This window comes from Zea mays, chromosome 5, assembly GCF_902167145.1.
Source record: "Zea mays cultivar B73 chromosome 5, Zm-B73-REFERENCE-NAM-5.0, whole genome shotgun sequence".
Taxonomy (NCBI): Eukaryota; Viridiplantae; Streptophyta; class Magnoliopsida; order Poales; family Poaceae; genus Zea; species Zea mays.
Genome location: NC_050100.1, coordinates 216,722,620 through 216,734,905, shown reverse-complemented (window position 1 = coordinate 216,734,905; position 12,286 = coordinate 216,722,620). Strand labels below are relative to the sequence as shown.

Genomic DNA, 12,286 nt, shown 5'->3' with positions numbered 1-12,286 from the left:
TACAATGGGGTGGTGTAGCAGAGTGCTACGTGTCTAGCGGAGGGAGAGCTAGCGCCCTAGGTACATGTCAATGTGGCAGCCGGAGAGATCTGGGCACCCTGCTGGCGTGATGTCGTGGCTGTCGGAGGTGCGGCGGAGCCTGATGGAGGGACAGCTGTTGGAGCGGTCGAGTCCCTGCTGACGTCGTCCGGCTTCCGTAAGAGAGCTGGGGGCCGCCGTCGTCATGGAGCTTGTGGAGCACCATCATTGCCCCTCTGGCGGAGCTGGCCGGATGAGACGCCGGTCTTGTTCTCCGTGACCCGAGTCGATTCGGGGTAGGATGATGATGGCGCCTCCTGTTGACGTGGCGGTCTGTGCCCTAGGCAGGGCGACGTGGGGTTTCCTCCGAAGCTGAGGTTGAGTCTGCCTTCTGTTGCCGTGGCCGAGCCCGAGCCAAGGGGTCGGGCGAGGCGGAAGTCGTTCGGCCGAGGCCAGGGCGGAGTCCGAGCCCTGGGGTCGGGCGAGGCGGAGTTTCGTCGTCTTCCGGGTCTTAGCCCGAGTCCGAGCCCTGGGGTCGGGCGAGCGGAGTTCGCCGTCTTCCGGGTCTTAGCCCGAGTCCGAGCCCTGGGGTCGGGCGGAGCGGAGTTCGCCGTCTTCCGGGTCTTAGCCCGAGTCCGAGCCCTGGGGTCGGGCGGAGCGGAGTTCGCCGTCTTCCGGGTCTTAGCCCGAGTCCGAGCCCTAGGGTCGGGCGGAGCGGAGTTCGCCGTCTTCCGGGTCTTAGCCCGAGTCCGAGCCCTGGGGTCGGGCGGAGCGGAGTTCGCCGTCTTCCGGGTCTTAGCCCGAGTCCGAGCCCTGGGGTCGGGCGGAGCGAAGTTCGCCGTCTTCCGGGTCTTAGCCCGAGTCCGAGCCCTGGGGTCGGGCGGAGCGGAGTTCGCCGTGGCGCCTTTGGCAAGGCCTGATTGCCTGTCAGACTCACTCTGTCGAGTGGCACTGCAGTCGGAGTGGCGCAGGCGGCGCTGTCCTTCTGTCAGACTGGCCAGTGGAGCGGTGGAGTGACGGCGGTCACCTCGGCTCTGCCGGGGGCGTGTGTCAGGATAGAGGTGTCAGGCCACCTTTGCGTTAAATGCCCCTGCAATTTGGTCAGTCGGTGTGGTGATTTAGTCAAGGTTGCTTCTGAGCGAAGCCAAGGCCTTGGGCGAGCCGGTGATGTGTCCGCCATAAAAAGGGGGCCTCGGGCGAGACGGAAGTCTCTCGAGGTCGGCTGCCTTTGGCCGAGGCTAGGCTCGGGTGAAGCGTGATCGAGTCACTCGTGTGGACTGATCCCTGACTTAATCGCGCCCATCAGGCCTTTGCAGCTTTATGCTGATGGGGGTTACCAGCTGAGAATTAGGCGCCTTGAGGGTACCCCTAATTATGGTCCCCGACAACTCTGTTCTTCGTATTTATGCATGTTTCATTGCTGTTTACTGCTTATGCGAGTAGTTATACACACATGCACATACATGTCATCACATATATCGCACTGATTATCTGGATTAAATTAAAACTAAAAATGCCTAACTTTCTAACACTAATAAGTTTCCCTCCTGCTTCATTTGAGTTTTGATGTGTATATAAACTTGCCGCTGACAACCTTGTCGCTCTGGTACACATGCTTAACCTGAAGGGCCTCTTTTACCTGGATCCCCGGGCTTGCACATGAAATGCGGGGGCGACATTGGTTTGGGATCTAATGTCCAGCGGAATTATTAACTAATGATCAGTGTGTCATTCATCAAAGTTGGTCTAATCTCTACTACGTGCCAGAGTTTAAAATTCGTTCAGAAAAACAACGCGAGTATACGACATTCCGTAGCATCACGAGACCGGCCGAACGCAACACACGTCAAACGAAATCCGTACACCTCCAAAATCCCGCGGGGCCCGCAAGCATTAATTTTCAGTTCCATTCCCAACAGCACGGTCAGCACCCCACTCGCCCACCGACCGCGGGTCCAGTGGACCATGGCCTACCTGTCACTCAGACATCCGAGCACCGTAATCTCCAGCCCTATTTATACTGGTGTCAGTGTCCTGTCCCGTCCCGTGTTCATCTCTCCGCTCTTCCGTTCTGTCCTGTGACGCGTGGGTAAAACGGCGAAGGGATTCTGGAGGGAAACGCCGAAGGGCCTCACTCGATTGCTACTTTGGTCTGGTACTGTACTGCTGCTGCTACCTTCTCTCTCCCCATTACTCGTGTAATGGCGAGGACGCAATAGCGCTAGCGCTCAGTGGAGCGGCGGCGGCGGCGGCGGCAGCAGCGCAGGCCATCGCGGAATTGCTCGCTGCTGCGGCCCAGTGGCGTGGCGGCCCGCGTGTCGCGCTCCATGCGGCACTGGTGCGCCTCGTGAGATCCATCCGCAGCAGCAGGCATGTCGCGGCCGCTGTACAGGGGCGTGTCGGGGATCGGCGGCAAGCTGGCGGCGGCGGACGAGGCGTACTACGACCCCAAGGAGCCCAGCGAGAACGGCATTGGCGGGGGCTTCGGCCGGGGCGGCGCGCGGAAGCGGCACCTCGCGGCCGCGGCGGTGAAGATCGGGGTCCTGCTGCTGCTGGCGGCGGCGCTCGTGGGCTCGGTCGCGTGGGCGGGGACGCTCTACGCGGGGCGCGGCGCGGCGGCGCGCGCGGCCGCAGCCGCCGCGCACCGCGGGTACCGGCGGCTGCAGGAGCAGCTGGTCACGGACCTGCTCGACATCGGCGAGCTCGCGGGCGGCGGCGTCCGCGCCAAGGAGGCGGAGGTGTGCCCGCCCGAGTACGACAACTACGTGCCCTGCTACTACAACATCACGGACGCCGTCGACGTCTCGGATCTGGGGGCCGGCGTCGTCATAAGCTACGACCGCCAGTGCACGCGCGACGGCAGGGTCACTTGCCTCGTCGCGCCGCCGCGGAGCTACCGGGTTCCCGTGCGATGGCCCAGCGGCAAGGGCTTCATCTGGAAGGACAACGTGCGGATCAGCGGGCAGGAGTTCTCGTCCGGAAGCCTGTTCAAGAGGTGCGCGAACAAAACTTGCTCCGTCGCTAAAATTCCAGGTGGTGGGTTTGGTGTACTGGTTGTGAATTTGGTGGTTGCTCATTGATAACAGGATGATGGTGGAGGAGGACCAGATCTCGTTCCCGTCGGACGCGCACATGGCCGACGGTGTGGAGGATTATGCCCATCAAATCGCTGAGATGATTGGGTTGCGGAATGAATTCAATTTCAATGAGGCTGGGGTGAGTTATTGCCATATGTTCAGTTTAACCTATGCTATTACTAGTAATTACCTATTTGACTTCCAAATCTAGTGAAGGCATACCCAGAAGCCAGAACTAGCTGAAGTATGCAACTGAACCAATGATATTTCTGTCAACGAGGTGTCATTCACCCATTCTTTTGGCACAAAACCTAATTATTAAAAGAGTCACTCGCTCTTGGTAGTGCTCTTTGTCAACACAACACCCTACGAATTTGCTGGCTTCTGCCAAAATTTTCTGTCCACTTTGTTTTTTTTTTCTTTTCAGGATTCAGGACACCTGTACTTTATAGTGGTTCCATAAGTAACCCTTGTGATTTCCGTTGAGCATTTTCTTTGGGTTCGATGTTTTTTAAAGTATTTAAAATTTCTACTTCATTATTTTCGATAAATTCATGGCACAGTTTTAAGCACATAATTGTTTTTTTTAAAAAATAAGTAGCAGGAGCTCTGCTATTCATATAAGATCGGAGAAGGGTTTCAAAAACATAGGTAGGTTAAGCACATAATTGTTGATCAGTTATTTTGGGGCAAATATTCTATTTATTTGGGAAACAGTATTTCATTTCATTCATAAGTTGTTTCCCTGTCTGATTTATCGTTTAAAATGACCCTTCACATCATGATTTGTTATTCAGCAACACTTGTCTGTCGTGGTCTTTCCACTTGGCGGTACTTTAGAAATCTTGCATGTTGAGTGGGCTGGCTGGAAAGTGCCGGTCTATTTCTACTTAATTTGACTTGGGAAACTCTGCATGCCCAATGTGCTGGAAAGTGTATATCAGAGCTTACTACTGTGCCTGCAAAAGTATGTTGGCAGGACCTTAGGATCTCCACTACGATATATTATTAAAGCACAGTTGTTTTTAAAGATCATCATACAAAATACATCTGGACATACTATGTAGATCACTTTATGCTCTGATTGGCTGAAGTAAGACTTTGGGTAATTGTTATGTTTACAGGAACTCTTATTTCTGATGGTGTTTCTTGCTATGCCATTTTCAGGTTAGGACAGTCCTTGACATAGAATGTGGATTTGGTACCTTTGGGGCGCATCTTTTTGAGAGAGATCTCTTGACCATGTGCATTGCTAACTATGAAGCATCAGGTAGCCAAGTCCAAATTACACTGGAGAGAGGCATTCCTGCAATGATTGGTTCATTTGCAACGAAGCAGCTTCCGTATCCCTATCTTTCCTTTGATATGGTGCATTGTGCTAAATGCAATATTGAATGGTACAAAAATGGTATGTGTGAAAGTCTTCTTTCACATGCCCTGGCCCTCATTGACGATTATAATGTTATTCAGCAATGTCTTAAGTTGGCACTTCACATGTAAAGATCGGTACATGCCTAGCTGAATATTAAATATTTAAGGATATACAGTTGTGGGTGACTTTTGGTTGACTTGTAACCCTTGTCACTGCAAACTTTGCATGCATCTGATTTCTGCAAAGACACATTTATGGTAATTTGGCTATAAAGTAGTATCTCTTACAGTCTTACTAAATATGTAAACGTTGTTTTCTCTGTAATTCTGCAGATGGCATTTTCTTGGTTGAAGTGAACAGGCTTTTGAGGCCTGGTGGATATTTTGTATGGACATCGAATTTGAATACACATAGGGCCTTGCGAGACAAAGAAAACCAAAAGAAATGGACAGCCATTCGTGACTACGCTGAGGGCCTTTGTTGGGAGATGCTGTCACAACAAGATGAGACAATTGTATGGAAAAAGACGAATAAAAGGGAATGTTACAAATCAAGGTAATGTAGTGCTTATCAACAACTACAAACTTTATAATAACAGATATTTAGTCTAGTGGTGAACTTACAGTGTTGTTTTACAGAAAATTTGGGCCTGAGCTATGTGGCCATGATCCAGAATCACCATACTACCAACCACTAAGCCCCTGCATATCAGGCACAAGAAGTCAGCGTTGGATCCCCATTGAACACCGTACCACCTGGCCATCTCAGGCTAGGCAAAACTCAACAGAACTGGACATACATGGTAAGTATTTGACTAAATAATACAATTGAAAAAACAAGCAAACAAATCAACGAAATTTAAAATATGTTAGTGTCTTAATGTTCAAATGCTTGTCTGTGTTACATTAAGAACCCTCTAATTCAACAGGTGTGCATTCAGAAGTCTTCGCTGATGATAATTCAAGCTGGGACTCCATGGTGCGAAACTACTGGTCTTTGCTATCCCCACTTATATTTTCAGACCATCCAAAGAGACCTGGTGATGAAGACCCACAACCACCATTTAACATGCTAAGGAATGTTTTAGATATGAATGCTCATTTTGGTGGATTTAATGCTGCTTTACTGAAGTCTGGAAAGTCTGTATGGGTGATGAATGTTGTTCCTACAAATGCCCCAAATTATCTACCACTAATATTTGACCGTGGTTTTATTGGGGTTCAACATGATTGGTAAGTAGTAGTACATGATCTTTTGTCCTTTGTTGATTTGAATTTGTTTTACCCTTTTTTGTTTCAGGTGAGTGCTCTGGTAATGCTAAATCTTGAACTACCTTACTTGACAAAGTTTTCCAAACTAAACTTCATATGCATAGTCAGTCATAACTTGGAAATGTTAATACATGCAAATTTTAGGCATATGGAAAGTTGTTGATATAGAGGAATTAGAGCATCCTCAATTTCACATAATTTTATTAGAGTACATGGAGATTGATGCATAATCAAAGTATCAATTTGATAGACAACTTTCGGCATATCAATCTTTGGATCATCCTCCAGTTAAATGATCGATGGATGGACATGTGTTAGGTGTGACGCATTTGCAACTTACCCAAGAACATATGATATGGTGCATGCTGATGGCTTTCTATCACTTGAGAAGACCCACAAGCATAGATGTTCTACTCTTGACATATTCTTGGAAGTTGATCGCATCCTACGACCAGAGGTAATGAAAATTTGGTTAATGACACTGATTTTGGAATCCATTATTCAGCCGTGAATCATGTCTATAATTCATTTCAAGGTTCTTGGAAGCATGTATAACATAAGGCCTAACACTGCACTGTTTCTGGGTATTCATGATTCTAATTTCTAAACGGTACAAACCGTAAAATGGTTCATATGGTGCCATTCTAATTAGTGTTGTTTTTTAAAAACAATAAGTATTTTTTTTTCTTGATTGCACCATATGGAAAGAACCAGGGACATTCATAAAAATAGTACATTTAGCCTGGTTTAGTTTTTTTTAAACTGTCGCTCATGTATGGCCATATACTTTGGTACAACTATCTTTGTGATCATGGGCTATTGGGACTCTACTAGTGCAGAGGTTTGTCATTAGGTTTTGCAATGGGAAAGAAAGATACCCTATCCCTATGCTATACTACATTTATTTACTGTACAAGTATGATGCACAATTGCCATTTACCCATGATGAAGGAATGCGGCAGAATTATCAGACTAGTCTTGCACTGCATACTTCCACACGTGTGGAGCTGTACGCATCTGTCTCCAGTCGTAAGATTATTTTATATAAGTGTTGTCTAATTTTTTTCCTGCTTGTTTGATGTTGATGTAGGGCTGGGTCATAATCCGTGACACCGCCCCTCTTATTGAAGCGGCAAGATCTGTTGTTACTCAACTCAGATGGGATGCCCGTATTTTAGATCTTGACATAGCTAGTGATGAAAAGCTACTCGTCTGTCAGAAGCCCTTTCTCAGAAAATAAGGAGCACAAGCACAGTAGACACTGACACAAGATATGAACTTATTCTTTCACCCTATACTGTTACAGTTATTGTCTGAGCAGAACTGAGTACAAAGCTTGGGACGAAAACACGGGAAGGTGCCATTAGATTGGTTAGTAAGTGCATGCTGCAGAGAACAGGCTTGGTGGCAAAGCTTTCCAGGCCAAGGTTTTATTGCCAAGACACAGAGATGAAGCCATGAAATTACTTTAGTGGTGAAAACCATATCCAATAAAGGGATGACGCTGCGGTGTACATAATCGCGGTCAATGTGCCATATAGGTATAATTCGTTTTCTCCTTATTACAGTTTCTCTCTCTCTTTTTTTTTGTAGTTGTACCGATTTGTTTTTGTATCTTGTATGTAAATTGATTGGTCTATATACTGGTCATCCCAGACTACAGTCTAGTGAAACCAATATAATTATTATTTGGAGATGAATGATAAGCAAGAACACTTTATAACTGTTGCACTATATCTTTCTACCATTTGTACAGTTCATTTGTACATTATCGGGAACAAGAGTGACACTATCATTATTCAAGAAGAATACATGGTTACTGTAAGAGGAATGTGTCAATGTTTCTTTACTGTGGTTATTACAATCTTGCAGGGTTTTTTTTTGGCCATTTAACGTTAGTCGGAGCTACTGAGGTGAGCTGGTATTGCTCTGTGGCTTCAACCTCCCGTGCTTTTGTGGAGGATTGCGCGTCCAGTTCATGTTAGCTGTAGTTTGGTATCTGCCACAACCAATTGGGCTGCCCCATTGCGACGGTGATGTGCCACCTTAATCCGAAGGGATTAGCTTGTCATTCTTCCGTGGTTTGGACCATCCCCTTTTGCCTGCTTGTATGTTTGACTCTGCTAATACTCTGGGCTAGCATAAAAAAAATTAACTAGAAAATGGTAACAACAGGTTAGATCGTGTTTAATAGTTTACCCATATGTGTTCGCTTGGCTTTAACCCTAAAGGACTTTTAATGTTTTTACAGTGTTTTATTTCTATGAATTGCAGTAGCAGCAGTTCGAACAGTTGACTTTAATCTGAAACGAACAACCTATATTTGAATACGATTTATGAGTATATGGATGTGTAAGCTGTTGAAGATAGCCATAGAGGTTTTATTATAGCACACTTCATGATGTCATTAAAGCTATATCATCACATTGTATTTTTCCTTTTCCAGTTTGTTGTAGTTAAACCTCACGTAATTGATTAAGGCCCTGTTTCAAACCTCTAAAACTAATAGTTATCGACTAAAATACCTGAGAGATTTAAAATGAATCAGCTAATTATTAATTATACCTCTTAAATAGCTATTAGTTGTTAGCTACTTTGACCCGGTTAAAACCAGCTAACAACTTATTAGCTGACTAATGGAGTAATTAGCTTTACATGTTTGTAACCGTGCCTAAATAAATAGACACTAAAGAACTATCTGTCATCTTAATAGTTCATTCAAACATTCGAAAGGGTGGGTGGAACGAAAATTCGTTGGTCGGGTGGAAGGAAAGATGGATTCGTGGGCATGCATCATCTCTTCATTATGATTGTTGACGCTATAGTAGATCATATCTGGAGATTTATTATGCTTCTTCCTCTTCCTACATGCAAGCAGTGAAGTTGTTTCAATTTTGCAAGACATTTTGGAAGCAATTAATCTGATTATTTTTTTATAAGACACATCATGTGTCCTCACACCCTCGCACCGCCCCTCCTCTGAGGACACTGTCCTATGACCCTTTTCTACTACGTATAATACATGTGTTAACGCAACGGTCCCGGGTAGAGGAGTGGAGGGGCCACCGGTGGTGGCGCGAGTGAGGGGAGGGCCGGAGGAGTGGGGGCCATGGGTGGAGGCAAGGGAAGGACGGGGGCGTGAGTGAGGGAGGAAGGATGATCCAAATAGGGTTAAAAACGAGCCGAACCTCTCACTAGCTGACCGAGTTTGGCTCGGCTTGGCTCACCCACTCAACGAGTTGCAAAAGGATGATAGACTTGGCTCGATATAGGCTCGTGAGCCGGCTCGTTTCAGCTCGTGAGCTAAACCTTGATAAATAATATTGCATTATATAAGGAATTAATAGTGCGTATATGTGAAATATAGATCATAATACAACATTATAAGGAATCTAAATTATAAATTATCATGTATCCATTATTGAAGGCTAAAAAACGAGCCAAATATCTATATATTTATTCAACATTCATTATTAATGTGTAGGTTGATTAATCTGGTGCAGCTCGCAAGGCAGAACGAGCTAGCTCAGCTTATTTTGTTGCACCAGCGAGCTCGAAAACCTAGCTCGGCTTGGCTCGCTCGAGCCTCGTGAGTCGCTCCGAGCTCGAGCCGACACGTGAGCCTCAAACTTTTTTAGCCCTAGATCCAAATAACATTGGCCAATGAATTTGAGTAAGAGAGATGGAAGTTATCTAGCGATTTTAACTGTCAGTTTTGAGGGTATGCTATATATGGTTGTAATTTGTTTGATGGATTTAGGGGAGGTTATGAGTATGGGACCATTTGGTTGTGTGGGTTTTGCAAAGTTGAAATTGGTGAATTATGGGTATAGATAAGTCTGAGCATCAACAAATATTGTGATTGGTGATGACTCTAAAACATCCTTCTGGGATAGTGCCTAGGCTGGTGGGATGAGGGCCAAGGATCTAGCGCCTCGCTTATTTACCACATCAAGAAATAAGAGAAAATCATTGGCATTTGTGGTAAGAAACATTGTCTGGAGCACCGATCTTGATTTGCTTGATAGATCAATTTCATCTCATCATATTCATGAGTTCTACACTCTTTGGTCCCATGTCCAAAAGATCCAACCTCGACTATGGAATGAAGATGTCGTTAACTGGAAAATTCATTGCAAACCATTGCTTCACAGTAAAATCGACATATCAGGCCTAGTTCTTCGAATCGACATGCACAATTTTTGACCTGTTCATCTGGAAGGTCTGGATGCCCCCTAAGTGCAAGTTTTTCAGTTGGTTAGCTATCCAAAATCGAATTTGGACAACCGATCGTTTACTAGTCAAAAATTGGCACCATGCAACATCTTGTGTTCTATGCGCCCTGGAGTCTGGGATACATCTTTTCGTTGAATGTCGGTTCACTTCCAGGGAGAGATCGGCCATGTTTTCGGGATGCAATAGGAAAGGCCTTAGATCGTTGTTGATTCTAGTGATCTGGTCAATCTGACGGGAAAGAAATGCAAGAATCTTTGATCACATATTCTCGAGTTGCTAGCAAAACGTTGTAAACATTAAATGTGAGGCGGCGACCTAAAAGCTGGCAGGGGCCAGACACTTGACAACTCACTTATCTTGTTGTCTTAGATGTTTTATTAATTGCCCTATTACCATGTTATATTCCTTCTTATCAATATATTACGCAGATCTCCTGCACGTTTCTAAAAAGTCTAAATATTAAAGTCCATTTTTAAATAACGCCTTGTGAAGCAATATAGTTTGTTGTTATATGAATTCCAATTTGTATAGTACTCTTGTTGGTTGTTTGGTAATATGTTATTGAGTTATGTTTGTGGCGCTTGAACTATATAGATGACTCATGTGTGCGAGATGTCATTGAGTTATGTTAATGGTGCTTGAGCTACATAGGTGGCTCATGCACGCTCTCTTTGCTAGGGAATTTTTCACTTGTTCTTATTTCTTTTGGTTGCATAGTTTCTATTTATGCGCTAGATCATATCATGGATGATCTATTTTGTGAAACTTAAGGGCTCGTTTGGGTGCGTGGGTATTGAAGAGATTTGAGGGAAATATCCCATGCTAGTCAATCTAGATGCCGAGAGAGGAAGTGAATTAGTCTAATCTAAAATTTCTCGCAAAAATTAAATACGATAAGCTCAATTTAACCCTTATGCATATTAGTGATTCATATTCTACTTACAAAGTTTTGCATCCTAAGTTCTGATTCTACTCTATAATGGAAATTCTAGAAATAAAGAGACATCAGATAATTGCACAAATATAAATAAATAAAGTAAAAAGAGGGATAGCAACACGATGATATTTTCCTAAAGTATCGATGGGTTAAACTCCTCACTATTTTTTATTGGAACACACACGCAGGGGTATATGATAAATTGGATTATAACGATCATATCCCTCTTGGATTTTTTTCAGACTAGCAATTCTGGACTGTGCTAGTTCAGAGTTCAGAAGCGGCAGTACAGATATCAGAAATACTCTATCTTTTTATAGAAAATTCTCCATTTCTTTACCAAGAATCAGATTAATCCCCAGCAAGTGCGGTTGTTTTATCTCTTGTGATGGGATGGGGCACAGACCCAACCCAGGTACTAGATGCAAAGTTTCTCGACGAGAATTGCCACAACGAGCAGCGAGGCGCACAGATTCTCCGGCTCCCAACTAAATTTATCATGGCCTCCAAATGCAAAATCAGATTCTCCACGGCAGCCGTGTACGTATACGGGAACGGGATTACGGGTCCGCCGGCGGAGACCAAAAATTCCAAGGCCTCGCGTGCCGGTGCCCCACGCCCGCATGCCGCAACTGGCGACACACTGGCAGGTACGCCCACATGTCATGAACAAGCACAAATTTACATACATACATGGGCGTGCCGGGCCAGTCCGGCACGGGCACGGCTGGACCCGGCATGCTCAGGCACGGCACGACAATGTCACGGGCCGGGCTGGGCTGGCACGTGGGCCCAAATCCCTGCCCAGGCACGGCACGCCTAATGTTAATCGGGCCGGGCCGGGCTGGGGGCACGGGCAGCCCGTTAGTGCCGTGCCGGGCTCGGGCCCAATTACATAATACACATGACATAACTCATCAAAGTTAACAGAATACAAGATTACAAGTCAAATAGGCTACAAAATAGTCTTTAAATGGTTTGGAGCTTTAGTGCAATGCTACCTCATTAAAAACCTTCCTAGATAAAACTCACACTTCGTGAGAAAACCCTAGGAAGGAAAAGAGTACAGTCGGCTCCTTAAAGTATTTATAAGTTCATAGTTCAGTGTTCAGTCCACAGTCCATATAAGCATATTACAGATAAGAGAAGTAGAGAACATAAATAGGTAGAAACAGAGAGAATAAGTTCATAGTCCAGCCCTTCTTGAACTCTGTGGTGCTGCTTCCTTTCTTTTGTTTCCTGGTGATACTCGCTGCTCATCATCTAGGTACATATCCTCAAAGGTTGCTTCAAGGTCTTTGGTTTCCTTCTCCACATTATGCTGCTTGTGCTGGTCAGCCAACTCCCAATCTTTGATACAGGAGAGCACCTCCAC

At 45.5% G+C, this 12,286-nt stretch overlaps 1 protein-coding gene across 3 annotated transcripts; it reads left to right on the top strand.

The window, feature by feature from the left end:
- The first annotated feature begins 2,064 nt into the window (after window positions 1–2,064).
- On the top strand, window positions 2,065–8,066 carry LOC103627760 (uncharacterized). 3 transcript variants are annotated; one of them, XR_553818.4, is made up of 9 exons: window positions 2,067–3,013; window positions 3,105–3,234; window positions 4,263–4,503; window positions 4,800–5,022; window positions 5,106–5,269; window positions 5,396–5,699; window positions 6,057–6,195; window positions 6,829–7,279; window positions 7,611–8,066. XR_553818.4 is itself a non-coding variant. In XM_008648065.4 (8 exons), the coding sequence occupies exons 1-8, from the start codon at window positions 2,391–2,393 to the stop codon at window positions 6,976–6,978; spliced, it is 1,974 nt and encodes a 657-aa protein (XP_008646287.1). In that variant the 5' UTR covers window positions 2,067–2,390; the 3' UTR covers window positions 6,979–7,563. The 3 variants fall into 3 exon arrangements, 1 of the variants encoding a protein (XP_008646287.1); XR_004849750.1 differs by lacking the exon at window positions 7,611–8,066 and having other exon boundaries at window positions 2,065–3,013; window positions 6,027–6,195; window positions 6,829–7,472; XM_008648065.4 differs by lacking the exon at window positions 7,611–8,066 and having other exon boundaries at window positions 6,829–7,563.
- The last annotated feature ends 4,220 nt before the right edge of the window (window positions 8,067–12,286 follow it).